At 56.9% G+C, this 25,319-nt stretch overlaps 1 protein-coding gene across 4 annotated transcripts in view; it reads left to right on the plus strand.

Moving 5' to 3' along the window:
• Positions 1-1,042: 1,042 nt before the first annotated feature.
• Positions 1,043-25,319, plus strand: part of CROCC (ciliary rootlet coiled-coil, rootletin) — a 45,599-nt gene continuing 21,322 nt past the window's right edge. For 3 of the 4 annotated variants that reach the window (XM_045475802.1, XM_045475803.1, XM_045475805.1), the window contains exons 1-20: positions 1,043-1,307; positions 1,902-2,043; positions 3,248-3,402; positions 7,855-8,040; positions 8,137-8,220; positions 8,329-8,390; positions 8,489-8,654; positions 9,273-9,379; positions 13,694-13,930; positions 14,631-14,727; positions 15,394-15,477; positions 15,915-16,148; positions 16,890-17,089; positions 18,971-19,153; positions 20,479-20,623; positions 21,265-21,411; positions 21,834-22,064; positions 23,242-23,435; positions 23,719-23,846; positions 24,973-25,142. In XM_045475802.1, coding sequence (XP_045331758.1) covers positions 1,248-1,307; positions 1,902-2,043; positions 3,248-3,402; positions 7,855-8,040; positions 8,137-8,220; positions 8,329-8,390; positions 8,489-8,654; positions 9,273-9,379; positions 13,694-13,930; positions 14,631-14,727; positions 15,394-15,477; positions 15,915-16,148; positions 16,890-17,089; positions 18,971-19,153; positions 20,479-20,623; positions 21,265-21,411; positions 21,834-22,064; positions 23,242-23,435; positions 23,719-23,846; positions 24,973-25,142 — 3,012 coding nt within the window. In that variant the 5' untranslated portion in view covers positions 1,043-1,247. The remainder of the gene's footprint in view (positions 1,308-1,901; positions 2,044-3,247; positions 3,403-7,854; positions 8,041-8,136; positions 8,221-8,328; positions 8,391-8,488; positions 8,655-9,272; positions 9,380-13,693; positions 13,931-14,630; positions 14,728-15,393; positions 15,478-15,914; positions 16,149-16,889; positions 17,090-18,970; positions 19,154-20,478; positions 20,624-21,264; positions 21,412-21,833; positions 22,065-23,241; positions 23,436-23,718; positions 23,847-24,972; positions 25,143-25,319) is intronic. The other variant, XM_045475804.1, reaches the window with a different exon arrangement.

Genomic DNA, 25,319 nt, shown 5'->3' on the forward strand with positions numbered 1-25,319 from the left:
ATATGACTCCTGTGGGACATGGCGTGTAGAGCAGAGGGCACCCTGAGGCGGAGGGGAGGGGCCCATAGGTAGCAGGAGTGATGCTCATGCAAACAGGACGCCCCACTGCCATCTCCTTGCTGGCTATGTGCCCGATGTGGTTCTAACCTCCTTATACTTTTCAACCCACCCGATCCTCAGTGACTCTGCGTAGTAGGTCTTTCAGTCCCGTTTTAGAGATGAGGAAACTGAGGTTCAGAGAGGTACCTTGTCCAAGGTCATAGTGCCAACGAGGGGCAGAGCTGGGACTCCCATGTGACCCCAGATCTGCCGCTCGGTCCGGAGTTTCGGGCCTAACTGCAGCAGGCAGCTTCCTTGCCACAGGGCAGGGACCGTGGGAGGTGGTGGGTGGACCTCTGGCCGTGGGGTACAGGGACTGTACATTTGGGATTTTCAAAGGAATGAAATCGATATTTATCAAATGCTTAGTATGAGCCGGAGTCACACACTCTTTGTGCACACCCCAGTTTTTTTGTTTAAATTCCCAGACAACTCCATGAGATCGATGCTGATATTATCTGCATCTTACGAGAGGACAGTGAGGCTCAGAGAGGCAAAGTTCCTTTCCCAGAGGCACACAGTTTGTGTGGGGGGGGGGGGGGGGGGGGAGAGGGGAATGGAGGCAAAGGGGTGTGGGCGATTCCACAGCCTGCGATCTTTGCCCGGAACCCGATGTGGGAAAACGTCATCCCAGCACCCTTTGAATACATTCTTAGCAAGTCACGTGACCCCCATCTGGGTCAGCAAAGGAGGTCTCAAAAGACTAGCCTTTCCCGCCTCCTGATGCTGACCCCGCCCCCTATGCTTGGAGGGCTCTAGGACCCAGCAGCTGGGAGGGTGGACTGTGTGTGTGTGTGTGTGTGTGTGTGTGTGTGTGTGTGTGTGTGTTGGGGGGGGTCCCCTCATCTTCAGGTCCCTCCTCCTCCCTCTCTCCAGCCTTTCCCTTTCTCCCCCACCTCTTCCCTCTTTCCTCCCCTCCCCCTCTTCATCCCTCCCCTTTCTTCTCTTCCCTCCCCTCTTCTCCTTTCCCAGCCCCTCCCCCTCCCTCACCCCTCCCACCTCGGTGGTCACATGGGGGGCACCGCCGGATTTAAGCCTAATCTGCCCTGTGCTCAGCACAGCGGTCTGGCTGTGGGGTGGGAGAGCTGAGCTAGTCTCTGGGGCCCTGGAGAAGGGCCTGGAGGGGGGTGCCCACAGCTTCCCCCTCCATGAGCTTGGGGCTGGAGGAATCGGTGGAGGCCCAGCTGGCACTGGAGACGGTTATCCAGGTGGGTCCTGAGGACTGTGCCCACCCTGTCCGGGGCAGGGGAGCATGGGTCTAGCAGGAATGGATGAGTGGTAGGTACATCTTGGGGTCATGGGGTGGGAGGGGTGGGTGGGAGGGTGCACGGGGGGCCCCAGCTTGCAACTCCCAGCCGGACTGGGGGTACAGAGGTGCTCAGAGCAAAACTGCTTTGGCCCCCTTATCCCAGGGAAAAGGGGACCCCTGCTCCCAGATTTAAGGGTTGAGGTGACATCTGCTAGCACGGTGGAATCCTCTGGGATTGGAGGGTTGGAGCTGGACTGGAATCCCCAGCCCTGTGCTGCCCCGATGGGTTTTGTGAGTGAGCCATGTGGTTTGGTTCGATTCTCTGGCCCTCCATGGGGCCTCCTTCCCGGCGCAGGAGGCACTGAAGCGTGCCCTCCCATGGGGCGTTTTTTCCGTTGTAGCTCCCAGGCTTCCCTCCGCATGGGGGCTTCCTGAGGGTCTCACGGGCCCCCACATCTTGGACAGCAGGACTTTGTTCCTCTCCCATCCAGGCCAGGGAGACCAGGGCCCCCGGTCCCCTTCACACTCTCTCTCTCCCCCCCCCCCCCCACAGACCCTGGAGAGCAGCGTCCTGAGGGCAGGCCGGGAGAAGGGCCTGAGCGAGCAGGACCCTGCCCAGGACTCTCAGCTCGCCTGCCTACCTGTCCGCATCAGGGAGATCATCACCCGCAACCTCTCCCAGCCTGAGAACCAAGGTGCCCCTCTTCATTCGCCCCCACAGACACTGCCTGCACCTCACCCCTTCCTTCTCACATCCCCCTCTTTCACGGCCGTAATGACAGGAATGACCGCAGCTTCCATTTCTCAAATACTCACTGTGAGGCGGGCACAACCCTGTGATGGAGGGACCCATTTTACAGATGGGGAAACGGAGGCTCAGAGGTATAGTTTGCCCAGAGTCGTTCTCCATGTGACGCTGCGAGACAGTGGGGATGAGCACCCCCACCCGCAGCCCCCAGCAGAGACTTAGACCCAAACACCACGTTCTCTCCCAGGGAAGGTGTGAGCTTGCCTGAACCCCAGATTACAGGGGGAGGGCAGCTCAGTTTAGCTCAGGGCTCTGCAGAAGTCCCAGGGATGGTCCTGTCCATTCCCCAGCAGGGCAGAGAGGCTGATGGGCCCCTGTTCCTCCTGCTGGGTGCCGTCCACAACCTCCTGTGTGGTTTGAGAGTCTGGGGAGGGCACACTCAGTTACAGCTGGCGTGTGGGCAGCTCTCCTTGGTGGTGATTCTGGGGCCCCGCCACAGTCCTTGTCCAACCTCTTTGGGACGACCAGGGGTGTTGGGGCCCCTGGGAGCCCCAGGCAAGGAGAGACTTAGAGAACCCTCACCTCAGGCTGAAAGAGCCTGGAGACCTGGGACGTGTGTCCAGTTCTCCTGGGATGGAAGGGGAGCCCACAGGGCGGGGGGACACTTTGACTTCTCCCTTTTTCCCCCTCTTCCTCTTCCTCCTCCTCCTCCCAACGTGACCTATACTATCTGAAGCCCTGGCTTCAGAGGTTACATGAAGCCCTTCCCTTAAGTGAGGTCTTCCTGGTCTCCTGTTTACCAATTCCACCCAGGTTACAGATCAGCAAAACTGAGGCCCAGAGAAGAGTAATACTTGGAGAAAGAAGGAGCTAGAATTGCTGAACGGAGCCTCCCTCCAGCACATTCTGGGCCCGCTGGGGCCACCCTTCGGCGGTGTCTGGGTCCGCTCTGAGTCTAGCCCTAGGCCTGTCTCTTTGCCCACCTTCCTGTTCTTATCTCTGTTTGCATGCTCTGGTGCTGACCTCCTCTCTCAGGGGCCCAGTCCCTCTTCCTGCCTCCAGTGATGTTTGTAGAACACCTATCGTGGGAGGGTGTCCTCCTGGACCCGGGGGGGAAGGAAGCCAACCATGTGCCTGCTGTCCCTCTCCAGCCCCGCTGCCGGCCGCGGAGATGGCATCAGTGCTGTCGCTGCAAGAGGAAAACCAGCTGCTGCAGCAGGAACTGTCCCGCGTGGAGGACCTGCTGGCCCAGAGCCGGGCGGAGCGTGACGAGCTGGCCATCAAGTACAACGCGGTCAGCGAGAGGGTGGGTGCTGCCTGGGGGCCGAGAGCTGGGCCACCGTGCTCCCCTGATGCGAGGGCAGGGAGACAGCCAGGCCAGGCCTGTGCCCCGGGCCGAAGGTGGGCCTGGGGTCCGGCTGGGCCGGATGTGGATTGTGGCCCTGCCGACGCGAGTGGCCTCAAGAAAATCACTGTGCTCTCCCAGTTTGTTTTCTGTCTTGGGGAGGCTAGTATGATGTGGGCTTGAGAGTACCTGTCACCAGGGGTGACACCGGGGGTGGGAGCACAGAGAGTAAGACCCCTAGAGACCCCTGCCACCCCTCGAGTGTCTGGACGTCTCTCTGTGCTCCCATGGGTGGGGCTCTTGGGGCCCACCCAGCGGCGGCTGAACACGGAGGCAGGCAGGTGGAGGGGGCCCAGGCAGCATTCTGCAGGCCTTCTGGGGCCACCACAGACTTGCTGCCACCCCCCGTGGGACTGAGGACCAGCAAAGGAAGGAAAGAGAATCCAGGCTTGCCTCCAAGTCCAGACAGGATTTGCATTCCCCAGGCTTGTGCTGCAAGCTTGTGGGGCTCCCGGGGCAGGAGGTCGCTGTGGGCCAGGGCCGGGGGCACTGTCTCCTTTGGGCCCCCAGTCTTGTGAGAGGTGACGCTAGGGAGTTGATGGCTGCAAGTTCGGGAGAGAGTTGCATGGGGGAAGGAGTGTCTAGATGGGAGATGTGTGGGTCGTAATAACAGTCATAATCGTAGCTACTGGTTATTGAGTGCTTACTGTGTGCCAGGCACTTACTGGGTGCTTTACGTTTGATGCACCAAGCTTGGGACCATGATGATGCTCGTGTAGCAGAGGAACTAACAGGCTCCAAGAGGGAGAGCACCGTGCTTGGGGTCCCACAGCCGGTGAAGGCTAGGTCTCTCTACCCCCAGCCCCAGATGTGCATTGCAGGTTTGTTTTCTGGGTGTAGGAAGAGACGACTGGGCTGGGAGTTCCAGGGGGCAGTTGGAAAGCTGGAAGGACCTCGGACATGACCCCCTGGATGTAACAAAGAGACTGGAGCCCAGAGACTGAGGCTGGCCCAGAACGCCCTGTGCGGGAGGCAGAGCCAGGTTAGCCGAGGACCCCTGGGCTGGGCCTGTCCACGCGGGGGCATGCATACTCCTTTTGGGAAGAGGGATATGTGTTCATGCCTGTGGTTGTGAGGTCCGCCAGTGTCCTGGTATTTGCTTGCCTGGACAGGCTCCCGACGTGTTGGGACATGCAGAGGAACAGGGTGGGGGGCCCGTAGTGGCCCCAGCTCCGGGGACAGTGTAGAGCTACTTTTCCCAGAGTTTTCGGGAGGTGTGGTGGGTGAGCTGGCCCGAATCCCACATTGTTGGTGGTGACGGGGCCTTGAGCCAGCCCTCTTCCAATTTAGCCCTCTCATCTTTTGGCCACTGGCACGATGCCAGGTCCCCGGGGGCTGTCTCTTAAATGCCAACTTCTGACTCATAGTGTGGCTAGCACGGCACCCTAAGCGGGCAGGGGCAGAAAAGGAGAGGTGGGGGGGGGGGTGGCAGGCTTCTTTTCTGCTAACACATGTTGCTGAGGCTGGGCTGCAGCAGGTCAGAGGCTGGGGTGTGTGTGTGGCAGGGGGGGCTGTATTCGTCTAGAAGATTCCCTCGTGGCTGGGGAGGCCCCTGAATAGCAATAGTAGAGGGGGCCTGGTGTTTCACTTTTGTCTGTCTGATGGTGTGAGCGAGGCCCCCACCTGCAGGCAGGGTTTGGGTGCGAATGACCTCAAAGCCTGTCCTGGGGGGGTGGGCTCACAGAGAACATGAGAGCCTGAAGATCACTTTATTACAGATGGGGAAATAGGCCCAGAGCAGGGGCACGATAGGCCCAAGGTCAGTGGTGGAGTTGGGTTGAGACCCCTGGTCCAGGGCTCTGTAGTCCTGTGGCACTCTGTCCCTGCTGCCCACTTGTGCCCAGGGTACCGGTGGTGGGGCCTGCCCCGGTGGCCATAAGTGTTACATGCGGGCTGCTTTGGAAGCTGGTCGGTGAGGTTGTTCACTCTTTTAAACCCCGCAGCATCCCTGGGAAAAAGAAGTGGAGGCAAGGTCGAGGTCTGTGTCCTGTTGACACATGGAGAGAAACTGAGGCAGAGGCTCCCAGTGGCCACCTCCCAGGTTCCAAGGAGGACCTCACGGTCCCTATGGAGGCCCCCTCCATCTTCCTGTCCCTGTGGAGCAGGTGTTGGGCGAGGCAGCTGCGAATGGGAAGGAAGCCATGGCCACATCTCCTGGGCTCCACAGGACAGACCCCCTGGGCTCCCCCAGTGTCCATGGCAACCTGGACAGAGTGAATGAATGGTGGGGAGTTGGGCAGGGGTTGCTAGGGGAGACAGTAAACTTCTTTCATCCTCAGCGTGGTGACTGCCTCTTTCCCTTTTGAATTACAAGTAAAATTGAAAGGCTGTTTTGTGAGGGGTAAAGTTTGTGGAAAGGGGTGAGGTGTGGCCGGGAGTGGCCCTGGTCTGGCTGTGAGCCCTGGGGAAGCGGGCGGAGCACCCAGCCACGGCCTGAACCCCTCCACGTCACAGCAGCAAACAGCCCCCGTGTGCAAAACGCACAGAGCACAGGCCGCGATCGGACCCCACACAAGACACATCACACGGAAACACGAGTCCCCCACAGTGATACGCGCTCAGCTTCGTCGGATTCGTCGCCGGACACAGCATAAGTCACACCGACAGCCCCCGGTTCACAGCACGTACCACCCAGACGCACAGCCACACGGACGAGACGCGCCATCCTGCGGACAACACGACACGTGGTCTCACATCTCACGGACACACACGGCCAGACAAAGGCGTGCGTACCGGCACGTGGCCTAGAGTCGCTGATCCACGTGCCCCAGACACACGTGGAGCCCAGACACGTGCCCCAGACCCCCCCCACGTGCATGTTTTAGGCCTGCGTGCAGACATAAAAAAACATACGAACACACGGGCACCCCCGTGCTTGCACCGCAACAGACACCTGTGACCACAGAGGCCTCCTCGCGGAGGTCCCCATAAAGGCCTGGACACAGAGATACACGGGGTCCCTTATGGAGACAAATGCCAAAACACACCCAGCCGCCGCCAGATACACATAGCATCTCACTGCGCTGAGATGTAAACAGTCTGCCGGTCACCTGCCTTAGGTAGGCTCCAGGCAGACCCTGGTCACGGGCCTGCAGCCTGCCTTCCAGGCAGAAGCCCCCAAGAAGTCCCCACCAGCTTCTCTTTATGGGTGGCACCCCAGTGGCCACTGTCGCCCTGCCCTAGCACAGTGGTCCGTGGCTGAGTGGCCCCTGGGTGTCCTGGGTGTGAGTATAGGCCCGGAGGGCTAGCCTGGTCTGGGCCTGTTATTTAGCCAGGGCAAATAACCCTGGAAACTTTGGAACCCACGCGAATGCCGGGCCTGGGCTAGCAGCCCAGGCAGTGGGGAGGTGGATGGTGAGTGTGGGCCTGGGCTGGGCTGTCTTCCCCTTGATTCTCCCTGACGAGTGTCACTCTTCTCTCAGTGCTGCTCACCCTCAACTGCCCATTCCCTCTTCCCTTCCCCAAAAGCTTGAGGAGGCTGATGGGCCTCCCGGGGCCAGCAGGTGCCTAAGGGGTTAGGAGGCTCAGCCAGAGTGGGGCACCGCCTGTGCTCACGGGCTCTGACAAAGAAGGGGCTGCCAGCTGCCTGGGGGTGGAGCAGGGTGCTGACGGCAGCTTCCCGCAAGGTGGGAGGTGGGGGTAACTTGGGGCTGAGATGAGACGGTATTAATAAGCGTGCCTTATGTTAGAGAGTTTGTGCCTCTTACAGAGAGAGCACTGCGTGCGTGTCGGGGTGGGGGTAGGGGTGGGGTGGGGACTTCACCTCTGTCACCCTGGGGATGTTTGAGACCGCCCCTGTCCTTATGTGTGTGCCTGTCTCTAAGCTCAGATACTCACGTGTATATTTTTGCTTCTGCTTGAATGCATTCACATTTGCTCATGCGATTAATTCATGATCTCCACAAACATGCCACTGCCACTCCTCTGGGTCTAAGATACGACGGGGAACAGAAATCTAGGTTTTCCTGAGCACGCTTTGGGTGGTGGTGGGGAGACACAGGCATGGAGCTAATAATCAACCGCCGCGGGTTAGGTGTTTGGCGGAGAGGATCACTGTGCACGGTGCGTGGAGGCTGTAATGTTTATCTCCGGGTGCAACTTTGTGTTTTGCGTGCAAATGTTCCTGGGCCCACCTGCATGTGTCCATCCACGCCTTGCCTGTGTGTCGATGCATGTTCAGCCTGTGTCCATGCACAGCGGCATTACCCTGTGCACGCGCGCATCACATCCCGGGCTTGCCCATCTATGCCTGCAAGGCATTGTGGGTCTGGGCCCAGCCTGGCACCCTCTGCAGAGCTCTGGGCCTGCTTTCCCGAGAGGCCTGCGCCTCTCACCCAGGCACCTTCCCTGCAGCTGGAGCAGGCTGTGCGGCTGGAGTCTGGGGAGCCAGAAACGCAGGAGCCCACGGGGCTGGTCCGGCAGAGCGTGGAGCTGCGGAGGCAGCTGCAGGAGGAGCAGGCCTCCTACCGGCGCAAGCTGCAGGCCTACCAGGAAGGCCAGCAGCGGCAGGCCCAGCTTGTGCAGCGGCTGCAGGCCAAGGTCAGGGCTACCCATTCCTGCTCCTGTCCCCCGTGTGCTCGCTTTGCCCTGTCCCCAGCCCCTGGGGGCTAACCTTCCACTCCCACCCATCCGCAGACCCTGCAGTACAAGAAGAAGTGCTCGGAGCTGGAGCAACAGCTTCTAGAGAGATCTACAGAGCTGGAGCGGCAGCGGCTGAGGGTGGGTGCCGGCGTCGGGGGGGGGGGGGGGGGGAGGCCGGGGGGGCGGGGCGCGAGGCGGTCCCTTCCCTCTACTTGCCCAGGCTGATGCCCCACTTCTCCCACCCAGGACACAGAGCACAGCCATGACCTGGAAAGCGCCCTCATCCGCCTAGAGGAGGAGCAGCAGAGGTGGGGTGTGGTAGGGAGGGAGGCTAGCTGGTGGGGCTGGCCTCTCCTGCCATGTGCCCACCGGTCCCTTTCATGCCCCCCCCCCACCCCCCACCCAGGAGTTCCAGCCTGGCCCAGGTGAACTCCATGCTCCGAGAGCAGCTGGACCAGGCGAACTCGGCCAACCAGGCTCTGAGTGAGGACATCCGCAAGGTGACTTCTGACTGGACACGCAGCCGTAAGGAGCTGGAGCAGCGGGAGGCGGCGTGGAGGCGTGAAGAGGAGGTGGGCACGGGGCTCCTGGGAGGCCACTGGGGCCGAGGGGCCCCAGGCTGGCCGGCGGGGAAGGGCCACCGTAGAGTGGTGAGGACTAAGGAGCCGAGGGGAGAGGGAGAGAGAGAGAGAGGGGACGGCCTGCTGGCCCATGAGCCTTTTAGGAGAGGTAAACAGTTTGTCGTTGTAATAGCTGGCCTTGCTTAGCCTACACGACATGCCTGGCATGCATTTTCTCTTCTGTTCCTCCTAATAACTGTGTGTGGTAGGTGCTGTCATCCTCATTTTAAAGAGAAGTTAAGTCATCCGCCCACGGTCATGCAGCTGGCAGCTGGGATGCAAACCTAGGTCTAGCTCCAGCACTTTCTGCCTTTTGCGCTGCTGCCTCGTGCAGCCGCAGCCCGTGGAGGCGTTGCAACCCGTTCCCTGTGCGAGAGGGAGGCTTGAGAGCCTGAGCGGTGCGCGCAGGCCGGGCGCGGGCCCGGGGGAAGACCCCACTTCCCGGACCGACGACCGGGTCTCCCGCGATGGTTGGAGTTGGGGGAGGAGGCGGAGCTGGGGAGGGGGCGGGGCCGGGGCGGGGCCGGGAGGAGGCGGGGCCGGCCCTCACTCAGCCCGCCTTCCCTCCAGTCCTTCAACACCTACATCAGCAACGAGCACAGCCGCCTGCTCCTCCTCTGGAGGCAGGTTGTGGGGCTCCGTCGGCTGGTCAGCGAGGTGAAGATGTCCACCGAGAGGTGAGGCCCGGCTGGCGGAGGGGCGGCCTGGGGAGACGCTGCAGCCGCTGGAGACAGCCCCGCTTTTTAAATTGAATTCAACTCCGCAGTTGAACTTTAGTCCAACCTAACGCACCAACTGTGTGCCAGGCCCTGTAGAGATGCAGAGACAACTAGTAATAGTTAATTCCTACCACCGTCATGGCAGTCAGCAGGTACTAGGTGTTTACTCTGAGCTAGGCTCTTTGGCTGTTTCGTGTCTTCTGATATGGACAGGGTCCCAGGAGGTAGGAGCTGTGATACTGCCCACTTCACAGATGAGGGCACTGAGGCTCAGAGAGGTAGAGTGGCCTCCCCAAGGTCACACAGCAGTAAGTAAGTGGCCTAGTCAGGATTTACAGCTCCTGCTTTTAATCTGCTAGAATGTGCAGCTTCTGCCACAGGACCTCGCAAGCTCTAGTGATGAAAAGATATAGACCCCCCAAATTCTAGACCGAGGAAGTGAGTGGTGAGTGAACAGAACAGAGAGACTATCCCAGATGCTCAGAAGGATGGGAGGGTTGGGGAGGTCAGAGAAACACTTCATAGACGAGGTGGAATGGGCACTGACCTCAAGGGCTGGGTAGGATTTTAACCGCCAGAGACAGGGGCACTCCAAGCAGAAGAAAGAGCGTGAGCAAAGGCTCGGAGGCAGGAGGAAATGGCAGCCAGTGGGTCTGGAACAAAAGGCAGGGGAAGGGAGGTCAGGTTGGGAGAGCCTCAAAAGCCCACGTCAGCAGGGGAGCTCCGTCCTGCTTGATCTTTGAGCAAGTGAGGTGGCAGGGAGAGCTGAGACAGGCAGAGTAGTTCCTTTCTTTTTTCGCGTTACAATTTTATTTAATTATTTATTTGATGATCTTTTGTTAAAGCTTCTTTTTTTTAAATTTGTTTTTTTATTTAAAAAATGTTTTTAATGTTTATTTATTTTTGAGAGAGAGACAGACAGAGCATGAGCAGGGGAGGGGCAGAGAGAGAGAGGGAGACACAGAATCTGAAGCAGGCTCCAGGCTCTGAGTTGTCAACACAGAGCCCGACGTGGGGCTCGAACCCACAAACTGCAAGATCATGATCTGAGCCAAAGTCGGACGCTTAACCAGCTGAGCCACCCAGGCACCCCAGATGATCTTTTTTTTTTTAAGTCATCAGGTATTCAGTGTCCAAATTTCTAATTGGTTCATCAGTGTCACAGATGGTTTTGCTTCACTTTTTGTGTTTATAATTTGTTTGAATCAGGACCCGTCATAGATGCTCACCAAATGTGATTGGCTGACTTGCCTCTTAAGTCTTTTCATTTATTTGTTTAGGAAACTGGGGCAGTTGTCCTGAGTGATTCCCATAGTCTGGATTCTGAGGTGGTGTTTAACACCTTTGTCCCCTGTATTCCTTGTAAATTGGATGTTGGATCTAAGCCTTGATCAGATTCAGGTTCAGGTTTTTGTTTTTTTGTTTTTTTTTTTTAAACAAGACTTCTTCCTAAGTGCTGTGTGCTCTTCTATTAGGAAACCCCAAATGCCTGGGTGCCTCTCTTTGTGTACATTGGAAGCCCTTGATGCTCAGTGCCAAGACTCAGACACTTATCAGGGGTCACCAAATCATGAATGTCCCATTCTGTCACTTCTTTGTGTATTAACTGGAATTCTTCTATGAGGCACTTCCTCTCCTTACTGTTAGGCACCTAGTGATATAGTTGATTCAGGAAAGGAAAAGATTTAGCCTATTTGATATATTAAAAAAAATATGTGTGTGTATATAATATATATAATATATATAACACGTATTGTTTATAAATAATATATATAATATATATTATATATAATATATATTGTATGTATAATATATATAACATATATGTAATATATATATATTTTTTAAGTAAGCTCTTTGCCCAACGTGGGATTTGAACTCAGGACACCAAGATCAAGAGTTGCATGTTCTACAGACTAGGCCAGCCAGTTGCCCCAAATATGTATTATTTTTAATTAGCATTTAAAAATTTAATTATTTTACTTTTGAATAACTTACATATTCACAAAATTCAAATTTCAAAAGGGTGTACAGTGAAAAGTCTCCCTCGCCTTTCTGGCCCAGATGCTTCCCTCCCAGTTTCCTACATGACCTGCCAGCCTTATTTTATACAAGAAATACAGCAGATCTCTCTCTCTCTCTCTCTTTTCTGCCCCCCTCCTTGTTCTATACTTTTGGTAGAATTTTGTCTTTGAGTTCTTGAAGATACTTTCTTCACCTAATAGTTATAACTTCAAGGTCGCTCCCTCTTAAGCTCTGAATAGCTGATGCATTTTTCTTGGTTACGGAATATTCCATGGAATGGATATGCCAGATTTATTTAATAGTAGCCCTCTTTCTTTTTTTTATGGCTAAGATTTTTAGTGTACTTACTTTCAATTGTTTTCTATCTAACATTGCTTACCTAGAAGTGATCAATTTTGTTGTGGACCTCTTTAATTAATTAATTAATTTTAATTTGCAGCCACGTTAGTTAGCATATAGTACAATAATGATTTCAGGAGTAGATTCCAGCGATTCATCCCCTACGTATAATACTCGGTGCTCATCCCAACAAGTGTCCTCCTTGTCCGTTTAGCCCATCCCCCAACCCACAACCCCTTCAGCAACCCTCAATTTGTTCCCTGTATTTAAGAATCTCATGTTTTGTCCCCCTCCTTTTATATTATTATTATATATATTATATAATTATTATATAATTATATGACATTATTATATTATATAATAATCTTATATTATTATGTATTATATAATTATTATACATTATGTCCTCCCTTTTATATTATTCTTTCTTCCCTTATGTTCATCTGCTTTATACCTTAAAGTCCTCATATGAGTGAAGTCATATGATATTTGTCTTTCTCTGACTAATTTCACTTAGCATAATGCCCTCCAGTTCCATCCACGTAGTTGCAAGTGGCAAGATTTTATTCTTTTTGATTGCTGAGTAATACTCCATTGTATGTATATCCCACATCGTCTTTATCCATTCATCCATCGATGAACATTTGGGCCCTTTCCATACTTTGGCTATTGTTGATAGTGCTGCTATAAACATGGGGGTGCATGTGTCCCTTCGAAACAGCACACCTGTATCCCGTAGATAAATGCCTAGTAGTGCAATTGCTGGGTCGTAGGGTAGTTCTATTTTTAAGTTATGTTTTTACTTTACACAAAGCAATATATATTTTTTAAAATTTATTTTTGAGAGAGAGAAAGACAGCATGAGCAGGGGAGGGGCAGAGAGAGAGGGAGACAGAATCCAAAGCAGGCTCCAGGCTCTGAGCTGTCAGCACAGAGCCCCATGCAGGGCTCGAACCCATGAGCTGCGAGATCATGACCTGAGCCAAAGTCAGATGCTTAACTGACTGAGCCACCCAGGTGCCCCACAATATTTTTTTTTAAGTTATTTATTTTGGGAGGGAGAGATCACAAGTCGGGGAGGGACAGAGAGAGAGAGAGAGAGGGAGTGAGAATCCCAAGCACTGTCAGTGCAGAGCCTGATGCGGGGCTCGAACCCACAAACCACGAGATCATGACCTGACCTGGTCAGATGCTTAACTGACTGAGCCACCCAATAGTGGCCCTCTTTTGATGCACATGTAGATTGTCACCAGTATTTCTTACATGAGCAGTACTGCAGTGGATCACTTTATTTATTTATTTATTTATTTTATTTTTTTTTTTTCAACGTTTATTTATTTTGGGGACAGAGAGAGACAGAGCATGAACGGGGGAGGGGCAGAGAGAGAGGGAGACACAGAATCGGAAACAGGCTCCAGGCTCTGAGCCATCAGCCCAGAGCCCGACGCGGGGCTCGAACTCACGGACCGCGAGATCGTGACCTGGCTGAAGTCGGACGCTTAACCGACTGCGCCACCCAGGCGCCCCTGCAGTGGATCACTTTATACACAGGTCACTTCCCTTGCATTGGGCCATATCTGTAGGATAAATTCTTAGGAGTGTAGTCGGTGGGTCAAAGAACCTGCCCATTGATACTTTTCAGAGTGCTTCCTAATTGCCCTGCGCTGTGGTTACACCCACTTACCCCCCTGCCAGCAGTGTAGGCACAGCCTGTTTCTCCATAGCCTCACCTACACTGTGTGTTATGGGACTTTTTTTTTTTTTGCCCATCCAATAGTGGCATCCCACTGTTAACATCCTGGGATAGTTTTAGTTTATACTATAGTTAAATTAAACTAGTAAACTATCCTGGGATGGTTTTAATTTATACCCCGCCATCCCATCCCCCTTCTGTGCTCTCTCCACCAGGGACCTGCTGCAGCTGGGAGGGGAGCTGGCCCGGACCTCAAGGGCCATCCAGGAGGCGGACCTGGGGCTGAGCGCAGGCCTGCGGCTGGCTGAGAGCCGGGCAGAGGCGGCCCTGGAGAAGCAGACACTGCTACAGGCCCAGCTGGAGGAGCAGCTGCGGGACAAGGTGCTCCAGGAGAAGGACCTGGCCCAGCTGCAGGTGCAGAGCAACCTGGACAAGGCCAACCTCAGTGCCAGGTGCGTGCCTGGGAGGCACCACGTGAGGCAGGCTTCCCTGCGGAGTGTGCGTCTGGGGGTGCAGGGAAGAGCGAGTGTTTGTTCACCGGGGCTGGGCCTTTCCCCTGTGTGAGCTCAGCCAGTCTCCCCAGGCACCCCATTTGGCAGAGGGGGAGACTGAGGTTCAGGGGGCTCTTGTCCAGGGCACATTATGAGCAGTTTAACCACTGAGGCTAGAACTTATGCTCCTAGCTCTTGAGATCTAGATGAGTCCCAGAGATAAAGTGAGTGGCAACTTCATTCTCCATTTGTTTGTTTATTTATTATTTATTTATATTTTTGAGAGAGAGGGAGAGAGAGAAGCGGGGCTCATATTCACCCAAAGCAGGGTTCATGCTTCCCTGAAGCTGGGCTCGAGCTTACCCAAAGCCGGGCACGAGCTCACCCGATGTGGGACTCGAACTCATGAACTGTGGGATCATGACCTGGGCCAAAGTCAGACGCCTAAAGACTGAGCCACCTAGGTGCCCTCATTCTCCTTTCATAGATGGGCAATCTGAAGTCCAGAGAGAAGTGACTTGCTCAAGGTCACACAGTTATGGAGGTGGAACCGAGGGTCCCCCCTGAAGGTTTGGGAAAGCATGAAGGACACATTGCTGGTGGGTGTGAGGAGAGGCTGGGATGGGTCTTGCATTCACCTCTGTCACTGCTCTTCTCCCAGAGTGACAGAGCTGGCCCTGACAGTGGAGCGCCTTCAGAACCAGAATCTGGAGAAGGATCGGGTCAACAAGGCCCTTACTGAGAAGCTTGAGGCCCTGGTGAGATGCACCTGACCCTGAGATGTGGCAGGGTGGGATCGGGAGGCCGACCAGACCCACAGATGAGGGCCATGTTTGCTAGGGCCATCCCTAGCATTCCATTCCGATTTGGTTTCAACCCCCCCCCCCCAATTAATTGAGCACCTAGTGTGTGCCAGGCTTAGTGGTAAGTCATCCACCTCCTTTATCCCATTTCATTCTTTCAGCAACCTTGTGGCATGATCCCCATTACACAGATGAGGAAACTGAGGCCTAAGGAGAGATACTATCTAGAGTCTCAGAGCCAATAAGCTGGGGCATGAAAAGATGCTTGTGCCCTGCTAACACAGGGCTCCTTCTCTAGGAACTGAGCTGCCTCCCCACCAGAGGGACACCCTTCAAGGGTATTGCCTGGGTTGGTCATCCTTCTGTGTGGGGCCTGGCCTGGGTCCTATGTCCGGCTCTCCTCCAATAGGCTGTGTGACCTATATAGTGACACTGCACTTCTCCAGGCCTGGTCTGTGCATTGAGGGCACGGGGGATGCCATGGGGTCTACCAAGCGTCTGGCCTCTGAGCATGGCCTTAGAGGCCACCTGATGGGTGGGGAGCCAGGGAGGAAGAATAAGGTGGAGATCAGACTAGGGCAGAGACCCTGACCATCCCTTGTCTCCCCCACACCACTCCAGGAATCCCTGCGGCTCCAGGAGCAGGCGGCCCTGGAGACAGAGGACGGAGAGGGGCTGCAGCAGACCCTGAGAGACCTGGCACAGGTGGGAGGTGGGAAGGAGCCCTGGGCAGGGAGGGGCCGGGCAGTCTGGGGCCACCACGTCCTCTGGTGGCCTTGCGCTGAATCGCAAGCGGCTGGGGGCCCTGGGGACCCATGCTGCTGTTGGACACCCCTGCCAGCTGAGCCTGGCCTCTACCCCGAGGGGAGCCCCAGTCTGAGATGGGGAGGCGCTGCAAATTCCAGGCCCATCTGGGAGAATCGCCCAATGTCGTCTCGGCAATACACGGGAGAATAGCCGGCGTGCAGAGGCCTGTGAGCCAGGGCGGGTGGAATCGGGAGGACCTGTAAGGAAGGGAGCTTAGAATGTGCGGCGGAGCGCGGAAGCCGGACACGGGGCGCCCGCCACCCCACTGCGTCGCCCGGGCTTCTTGGTCCAACTAACCCGCGGCCCCCTCCTCACTGGCCTGCCCCCCCCCCCAGGCCGTCCTGTCGGACATGGAGAGCGGTGTCCAGCTAAGCGGCTCTGAGCGCACGGGGGACGCGTCGGACGGCAGCCTGCGGGGGCTCTCGGGCCCCCGGACCCCCTCCCCGCCGCGACGCTCCTCGCCCGGCCGCGGCCGATCCCCGCGCCGAGGCCCATCCCCGGCCTGCTCCGACTCCTCCACGCTCGCCCTGATCCACTCGGCCCTGCACAAGCGCCAGCTGCAGGTCCAGGTAGGCGGGGCACCAGCGCCCTGGGGCGGAGCCAGAGTCCCGGGGGCCAGGCTTGGGGCATCTGGGGCGGAGCCAGCATTGTGGGGGTGGAGCTAAGGAGGGGGCGGGGGAGGGAGGAGCCTGGGCTGGGCCTGAGCATTTTGGGTGGAGCCAAAACCCAGAGTTAGAGCTACCGAGTCAGGTCCCATGGAGGTGGGTGAGAGCTCTGGGGCAGATCTGAGCCCAGAGTGGGAGGTGCTTGGGCAGCTGGGGGCGGAGCCTGGGGCAGAGCTAGAGTCCTGGTACCGAAATTAGAGAAGAGGTTCCGGGACAGGCAGAGCCAGGACCCTGGGAAAAGGCCTGGGGGGAGGAGCCAGTCTAGGATGAGAGGAACCGGGGGAGCTAGGGGCAAGGAGGAGTCTGGGGGAGAGTCAGAACCAGAATGCAAAGGGGAGGAGCCTGGGAGCCCTGGGATAGTCAGAACCGGGAAGAGGTCGGAATGTGCTTGGTGGTTTGCCTGGAGCTTACTTAGGTCAGTGTGTCTGAGAAAATGGCGGTCAGAGCCCAGGCAGAGCACTCGGAAGGGGGGTGGGGGCACAGTGAACGGGAGCGGAAACCTAGTCTGGAGGGCTTAGCCCCACTCTCCTGCCTCAGGCTTAGGCCACAGAGTAGGCTGGGTGTGTTCCTGGAATGAGCGGAGAGTAGGGGGCGCTCCGGGAGCTTCCTAGGGCTCCCCCAGACTCAATGGTTCCCATGTCACAGGACATGCGTGGGCGCTATGAGGCCAGCCAGGACCTCCTGGGCACCCTGCGGAAGCAGCTTAGTGACAGCGAGGGTGAGCGCCGCAGCCTAGAGGAACAGCTGCAGCGTCTTCAGGACAAGACCAACGGGGCCACTCAGGCTCATGAGGATGCCCAGCGTGAGGCCCAGCGTCTGCGGGGCACCATTGACCTTCTGAACAGGTGCCTGAGAGGTCAGAGGTGGGGGCCTGGATCTAATGCCAGCCCGAGCCTGTAAGCATGTGGATTGCACTTACATGGTCATAACTGGCCATATGTCTGTTAAAATTCAAATTAATTGAGGGCATCTGGGTGGCTCAGTCCATTAAATGTCTGACCCTGATTTCGGCTCAGGTCATAATCTCACAGTTTGTGAGTTCGAGCCCTGTGTCAGGTTCTGCGCTGACAGCACAGAACCTGCTTGAGATTCTCTGTCTCCCTCTCTTTCTGCCCCTCCCCTACTCCCTCTCTTATCTCTTTCTCTCTCTCAAAAATAAATAAATACTAAAAAAATTAAATTAGTTAAACATTTTAAAAAGTAAAAGTTCAGTCCCTCAGTTGTCCTTGACACATTTTAAAAGCTCAGTAGCCACAAATGGCTACAGAACGTTTCTATCATCCCAGAGAGTTCTAATGACAGTGCCATTTAGACTCTGTCATTGGAGGTCTTTGAGACAAGAAATTATCCACTCTTAGCTGTCTGGTTATTTTTGTTGTTGTTGTTGTTTGCTGTTTCTCCTCAGTGTAACTGCAGAATTAAAAGTTTGAAAAAGGAAGGGGAGGGGTGCCTGGGTGGCTCAGTCTGTTGAGCATCTGACTTCGGCTCAGGTCATGATCTCAGGGTGCATGAGTTCGAGCTCTACGTTGGTCTCTGTGCTGACAGCTCAGAGCCTGGGGCCTGCTTGGGATTCTGTGTCTCCCTCTCTCTCTGCCCTCCCCAGCTCGTGCTCTATCTCTTATTCTCTCTCTCTCCCAAAAATAAACAAACATTAAAAATTAAAAAAAAAAAGAAAGAAAAAGAAACAAGAAGGGGAAATAAGAAGGCAGGACCTTCTCACAGCCTCACCTGCCTGTCCTAACCTCTGTTAGGGAGCACTGACTCTGCTCCCGTTGTGTTTCCTGGCAGTGACGTAGATAAGGCTTCTAGTACACCTGCCATGTGCCAGGCTCATTGCCAAGCGCTTTGGGCAGATTATTTAAATTAGTCTTCCCATCAAACTCCCGCAGGTTGGAGCTGGGCTATCCCGAGGTTGAAAGACTTGTCCCAGCTGACGCAGCAGTGTGGTTGGGGGTAGGAATTGGAACTCAGGTCCATCTGAGAGCAAAACCCGGGCTCCCCATGCCTTGGAAGGAAGGCCTTATACGTGGCTGTGTTCACGGTGAACTCCTCATCTTGCATTCTGCTATTTTTATGTCATATATCATGTTATATGGTTTTTCCCACCCACTGCGGCCTTCATGTCTGGTATACTTACCGGTTGCCCCTTCAAGTGAAGAGGCGGGCGGTGGAGGCTATGCCAGCGATCAGCCCTAAGCTGATGCCCAAGCTAAGAACCCCGGCTGGCTCGGAAGGAGGGGTGACATCCCCTGCTCTGTTGCTGTGACCACTGGCACTGGGGCAAGAGGCAACACTCTGTGAACCTCCAGAGTTCCCAGTTGCAGTCCCCTCCCTCCCTCGCTGGCCACCGAGTGCAACTGGGCATACCCAGCTCTAGTGGGCCTTCCAGAACTGAGGGGCATTTCCTGGTCATACAGACTGGCCCGTGTGTCCCGAGAGCCTAGCGTGGCCTGGTGGGGTTGCTGGGGGCCATGCCAGTGCCTCCATCCGTTCCCTTGGGTGGGCTGGGGGGGGGGAGAAGGAAAGCTGGGTGTCCTCTGACGGGAAGAGTCCGCTCCAGGGAGATGCGGATGAAGTGAGTCGTGCTGGGGCGGGGTCGGGGAAGGCTTCCTGGAGGCAGGCGCCTCAGAGGTCAGAGGACGGGGCTCACGGGAGGACAGCAGCACGGCCCTCTTGGCCGGGGAGAGCCGCCCCAGCAGCGCCTTCAGCTCTCCCTCCTCCTCCAGGGAGAAGGACAGCCTGGCCCGCAGCCTGCAGGCGGCCCAGCAGCAGGCCGAGGAGCTAGGGCAGGAGCGAGAGAAGCTGCAGGCGGCTCAGGAGGAGCTGCGGCGCCAGCGGGACCGGCTGGAGGAAGAGCGGGAGGACACGGCGCGGGACAGCGAGCGGACTCGCAGGGAGCTCGAGCGCAGGTGAGCGGCTTCTGGCCTCCCCTGCCCAGAACGGACCTTGGGAGTCCCGACGGTCCTCCCTGGGGGCCGGAGAGGACCGGCGGTGTCCCAGACGTCCTACTGTCTGGGCACCTCTTTGTGGCACCTCTCTGAGGAAGGGTCTTCTCACCAGCCCCGTTTCGGGAAACTGAGGCTCAGGGAGATACAGTCACTTACCTGGGATCAGAGGACTGCTATGAGGCAGGAGTGTGGACGGTGACAACAACGATAACTAAAATAGCAGTAGTAACACTAATATTATTGTTTAGGGGCGCCTGAGTGGCTCAGTCCGACTTCAGCTCAGGTCATGATCTCGAGGTTTGTGAGTTCGAGTCCCACGTCGGGCTCTGTGCTGACAGCTCAGAGCCTGGAGCCTGCTTCGGGTTCTGTGTCTCCCTCTCTGTCTGCCCCTGCCCTGCTCCCACGCTCTCTCTCTCTCTCTCTCTCAATAATAAACATAAAAAAATTAATATCATTGTTTAAATTGAAAGAGTAATCTAATATTACCGAGTATTAGACACCATTTTAAGCACTGAGGTTCTCTCTCTCCCCCCCCTTTTTTTTTAACGTGTATTTATTTTTCAGAGAAAGAGAGCAGGGGAGGGACAGAGAGAGAGGATCCCAAGCAGGCTCTGTGCTGTTAGCGCAGGACCCGACGCAGGGCTCGAACTCACGACCCGTGGGATCACGACCTGAATCAAAGTCAGCCGCTCACCCGACTGAGCCTCCCCGGCACCCCTACACTGAGGTTCTCGTGTTCAGCCCTCATGGCAACTCTGCTGTAGGAGCTCTCATCCCCATTTTGTGGATGGTGAAACTGAGGCATAGAAGGGCCATGTAATTTGACCTAGGTCATCACACGGCTAGTTAGTAAAGAGCCGGGCTTTGAACCCAAGCGTTCTGCCTTCAGAGTTAACCTCTTGGCCACTGCACTGCCTCCTCCTCTGAGGCATCAGTACCAGTGGTGTTTAGTACATTGTGGTAGAGAATATTGTTCTTGCTTCTGCAGACTGTTGGGGAGATATGTCAGGCACTGTTTTAAGCATTTCGTGTTCAGTAGATCACATATCCTTATAACAACTTCATGAGGCAGCTGTTACCCCATTTTGCAGATGTGAAAACTGAGGCCCAGAGTCCCAGAGTCCCAGAGCCAAAAGTGGTGGGCTTGGCTGCCCTTGTGAGTGAGGCTCTGGCCTCCAGGGCTCCCGTCTCAGGCCTGGTCCCTGGCCTGCGCCAGCGCCGTCTGGCTGCGGGAGACTCTGAGCAGGGAGGTGACGTGGGGCACCCGCCCACCCTGTGTCCCACAGCCACAGACAGCTAGAGCAGCTGGAAATGAAGCGCTCAGGGCTGGCGAAGGAGCTGGTGGAGGTGAGGGAGGCGCTGAGCTGTGCCACGCTGCAGAGGGACATGCTACAGGCTGAGAAGGCCGAGGTGGCTGAGGCGCTGACCAAGGTGGGTCCCCGAGGCCCCAGGCCTTCTCCCTCTGGCCACACACTGCCCCCTGTTTCAGGCTGGCCTCTGACCCTGTGCACAGGCTGTTCCCGGCCCCCCAGACCACAGGCTGTCCTCGGACCCCAGTCATAAGTGAACGGACCTCTATTAGTGGTCATGTCCTTGCTTTTCCAGATGCGTCTGGGGCAGTGCTGTTCAGGCCATCCCATCCCACCTCTGGACACAAGTCCTGGGTCTGTGAGAGCTGGGGACACAGTCCTTGGCGGGTGCCTGCCCCACCCCTGTACTCTGGGTCTTGAGCAGTGTCCCCTTAGACCCCGCTCTGTGGGACCCTCTGACCCCCGCCCTGCCCTACAAGAGCTGGGGTTCCCTTGGCTCCCGCACAGCTCTGCTGTGTGTGGCTTCTTTTGAGTAACTTCATAGGCAGCCGGCCTGTAGTGATTGTTTTCTGTCTCATGTTCTGTTTTCCCTCGCCCCCCACCCCGTCTCTGAGGGTGTTTCTCCCCACCCTCCCACCTCCATGCCTCCACCCTCTCCCATCTCTGTGCCTCTGCACGTCGTTTCCTGCCTCTCCCCGCCTCTCCCCTCTCTCCATCTCTCCCATCCGGCTGTCTCTGGCCACCCTCGCCCCCACCCCGCAGGCTGAGGCCGGCCGCGTGGAGCTCGAACTCTCAATGACCAAGCTGAGGGTCGAAGAGGCCTCTCTGCGGGACTCCTTGTCCAAGCTGAGCGCCCTCAACGAGAGCCTCGCCCAGGACAAGCTGGGTCTGAACCGCCTCGTCGCCCAGGTATGCCGTGTGCCCGCACTCAGAAGCCCTACTCACTGAGGTGCCCCAGGCCCAGCCTCGGCCCCCGCCCCTCACCCTCGCTGCATATCTCCCTGTACACCTCTGGCCCTGTACCTGTCGGGACAGGTCCTGGTCCTGTCCTGTGCCTGGTCCATCTGTGCCTGTCCTGGTCACTGCCTCTCTTTCTGTGTCTGTTCTGACTCTGTCTGTGTCTTCTCTCTCGCGGTCTGAGAGAAAAGAAGCTCCGTGGCCCCTCCTCCCTGCTGCCTCCTCCTCAGTGTCCCCACACCCCTTCCCCCGGGGAGCCGCCCCTGGGCTGGCTATGATGGGTGGGTGGAGAGGACGGGGCGTCCGCGGGCCTTCCGCTGGTGGAGGGGCTGAGCTGACCCTCCGGCTGGTTCGCTTGCACCTGGCTGCCGCAGCTGGAAGAGGAAAAGGCGGTCCTGCTGGGCCGGCAACGGCAGGTGGAGCAGGAGGCCTGCTTGGCACGGGAGGCGCAGGAACGGCTGGAGCACCTACGGTTGGAGCAGGAGGTGGAACAGCAGGGCCTGGAGGGCTCCCTGCGGGTGGCCGAGCAGGCCCGGGAGGCCCTGGAGCACCAGCTCCCCACGTTGCGCCAGGAGCGCTGCCGGCTGCAGGAGCAGCTGGCCCAGGTGGGTGTGGGGTGGGGGGGATGGGAGCAAGGAGGGGGAAGGGGTTTCAGCCTCCCAGCCTCCTGCCTCCTGGGATCCAGGGGATCCCCATCCAGGGGATAGCTCCTGGGCCTAGGAGCGTGATTCTGGGTTTAAGTCCAGCCCTCCCTTTGCTAGCTGGGAGCCGTGGGCAAGCTCCGCAACCGCCCGATGCCTCAGTTGACCCCTCTGTCACGTGGGGCTAATGGTTCTTACCGCAAAGCGTTGTTCTGAACAGCACAGTCGCGGAGGCACTTGGTAGACGGATCGCCACCCAGTAAAAATTCATGATACGATACCAGATAGAGAAGTTTTGAATTGGCACCTTAGACTTTTGGGGACCCAGCGGGAAGGCACCTTAGGATTTCAGGGATCCAGGGGCCTTGATATAGTGCCTGTCCTGGAGAGCCCAGGTTCCTGGGAGGGACCTCTAGGCGATGGGCTACGGGGCACAGGACACAGGGCTCCAGGGCTCCGCTCTGTTTTGTGTATTCAGCTCCTCTGGAAATTTTCAGGCACAGAAAGCATTCTGGCACTCCCCACACTGAGTGAGGACACTTATTATTTTTTTATTTGAGGAGGAGAATGGGGGAGAGGGGCAGAGGGAGAGAGGGAGAATCTCAGGCAGGCCTCATGCTCAGTGCGGAACCTGACGTGGGGCTCAATTCTATGAACGTGAGATCATGACCTGAGCTGAAGTCAGGATGCTTAACCGACTGAGCCCCCCAGGCGCCCCTGTATTTATTTGTTTTGAGAGACAGAGAGAGAGAGAGAGAACGAGAGAAAATGAGTGGGGAGGGGCAGGGAGAGAGGGAGAGACAGAATCCCAAGCAGGCTCTGTGCTGTGAGCTCAGAGCCCAGGGCGGGGCTCGATCTCACAAACCGTGAGATCATGACCTGAGCCAAAATTAAGAGTCGGACGCTTAACGACGCACTGAGCCACCCAGGCGCCCCCTGACGCTTATTTTGTATGCGTGTACATCGTAGGTCCAGAGAACGCTGTGATTTGTCCAAGTACACACAGCACACACAGCCTGAGGTTGAATCCAGGTCTCCCGCCTGCCAGGCCAGGCCTGGGTCGGGCTCAGGGTCGGGGTGCTGCCTGACGAGAAGCCGGGGAGTTTGGGGAGTGGTACTCATGGTGCCTGGGTCGGGCCAGCTCTCCCGGCAGCTGAGCGGGCGCGAGCAGGAGCTGGAACAGGCACAGAGGGAGACGCAGCGGCAGGTGGAGGCGCTGGAGCGGGCAGCCCGGGAGAAGGAGGCTCTGGCCAAAGAGCGGGCCGGCCTGGCGGTGCAGCTGGCCGCAGCTGAGCGAGAAAGCCGGACCCTGTCGGAGGAGGCCACACGCTTGCGGTAAGGCCTTAGGCTCTGCCCAGCCCACCCTGGGCAGGCGGTGGGATGGGGGGGAGGGGGGGTCTGCCTGGGCCCGCCCTGGCATTGGCCCATGGGGGCAGTTACTTAGGAGCCAGGCTTGCCAACACGTTCTAGCTAGGGCCCAGCCTTCCCCCAGGGAGCGTGGGCCTGGCTGAGCAGGTAGGCTGGCACCTGGCCCACGGCCGGCCACGCCCTGGGAGCCACAGTTTCCTGGGGCCCAGGAGGCTGAGTCCCAAGGCCTCAGGGATTGTATGTGCCGCAGCCTGGAGAAGGAAGCCCTGGAGAGTAGCCTGTTCGAGGTGCAGCGGCAGTTCGCGCAGCTCGAGGCCCGCCGGGAGCAGCTGGAAGCCGACGGGCAGGCCCTGCTGCTGGCCAAGGAGACCCTGACTGGTATGCGGGGCCCGAATCGGGGGTAGGGAACTCCAGGCTCCAGCCCGGTCTATATAACCCATCGGGTTCTGGGGGCTCTGGAGGTTGGGAGCACGGGCCCTGGAGTCTGGCTGACCTGAGTTCCGATTCTGCTTTTGCTACTTAGATCTGAGCTCTCTCGAGCAAGCCTCTTCCCTCTCTGGGCCGAAGGTTCCTCATTGGCAGTTAGAGGTGATAATGCTCCTCCTCTACAGCTGTTGCCAGGATGAGGCGAGAAAAGTGTGTGAAGGCCTTGGCCCAGGGCCTGGTTCAGCCAGCGGTGGCTGTTTGTCCTCGTCAGGGCACTTAGGTCTGAGTTCTCTGCAGAGCCACGGACTCTCGGCCCCCCACCCGCAGCCCCTCTTCCCTCCGCGTTCCCCACCCAGTGTCTCAACTCAGGGGTTCCTCTTACTCAACGAGCATTTACCAGGCATCTACTTGGGCCGTAAAAATTAATTTTGCTGTCCACATCTACCTGAGCCAGACAGAACTAGGAAGGGGCATGCTGACAGAGTCTCTGGTGGGCTTCCAACCCAGGAGATGGTTTTTAGATTGTTCCCAGTGGGGTATGACTTCCCCATGGTCACCTCCATTAGTGCTGACAGCCCAGCAAGTATGTTTATAGCAATCAGTCATTAAAGGAGATGCCTGACGGAAAGCCGTGCAGCTTTGGAAAATTACCTGACTTCCCTGAGCCTCCATGTCCTCATCTGTAGATTGGGCGTGAGACAAGCCACGTAGGTGTGTTACGAAGGTGTGGTGAGAATATATCTCTCAGCCAGGAGTTTGACCCCTTGTAAGCATTCAGTCAATAATGGGGGCTGTTATATTTTTGCTAACCTCCCCATTTAGGGGAGGGAGGGCTTCCTCATGTCGTTTCATTTCTTTGATGCCATTCGCAGTCGACAGGGAGGGAGACAGGGCCAATGGACTCATGTGGCAGATGGGGAAACTGAGGCCCAGAGAGAGCAGGGAGCTTCTCCAAGGGAACTCAGCCTAGATCCCAGGGGGACCCTCGATCATCTGGGAACTGCCCACGTGGCTCATCAGGTTTGAGTCTGCTGGCCCATGGGGAGGTTCTGACCCAAGGCTGTCCCTTCCTGTGCAGGGGAGCTGGTGGGCCTACGGCAACAGATGACAACTACAGAGGAGAAGGTGGCTCTGGACAAGGAGCTGATGGCCCAGAAGCTGGTGCAGGCTGAGCGGGAGGCCCAGGCCTCTCTGCGGGAGCAGCGGGCCGCCCATGAGGAGGACTTGCAACGACTCCAGCGAGAGAAGGTTCTGGCAGCTGGTTGGGGCAGGCGGGGCTCTGAACCGGTGTCTCCTCTGTGACCTCAGGCAACTCACCCTTCTCACTCTGCATCAGTCTCCAAATCTGTGAAACAGAACCTCATGCCTGTCCCAGGGGCCCTGAGGGCACCTGTGAGGATCCACTGGGGATGCCTTATCAAACAT

This window comes from Leopardus geoffroyi, chromosome C1 (genome assembly GCF_018350155.1).
Source record: "Leopardus geoffroyi isolate Oge1 chromosome C1, O.geoffroyi_Oge1_pat1.0, whole genome shotgun sequence".
Taxonomy (NCBI): Eukaryota; Metazoa; Chordata; class Mammalia; order Carnivora; family Felidae; genus Leopardus; species Leopardus geoffroyi.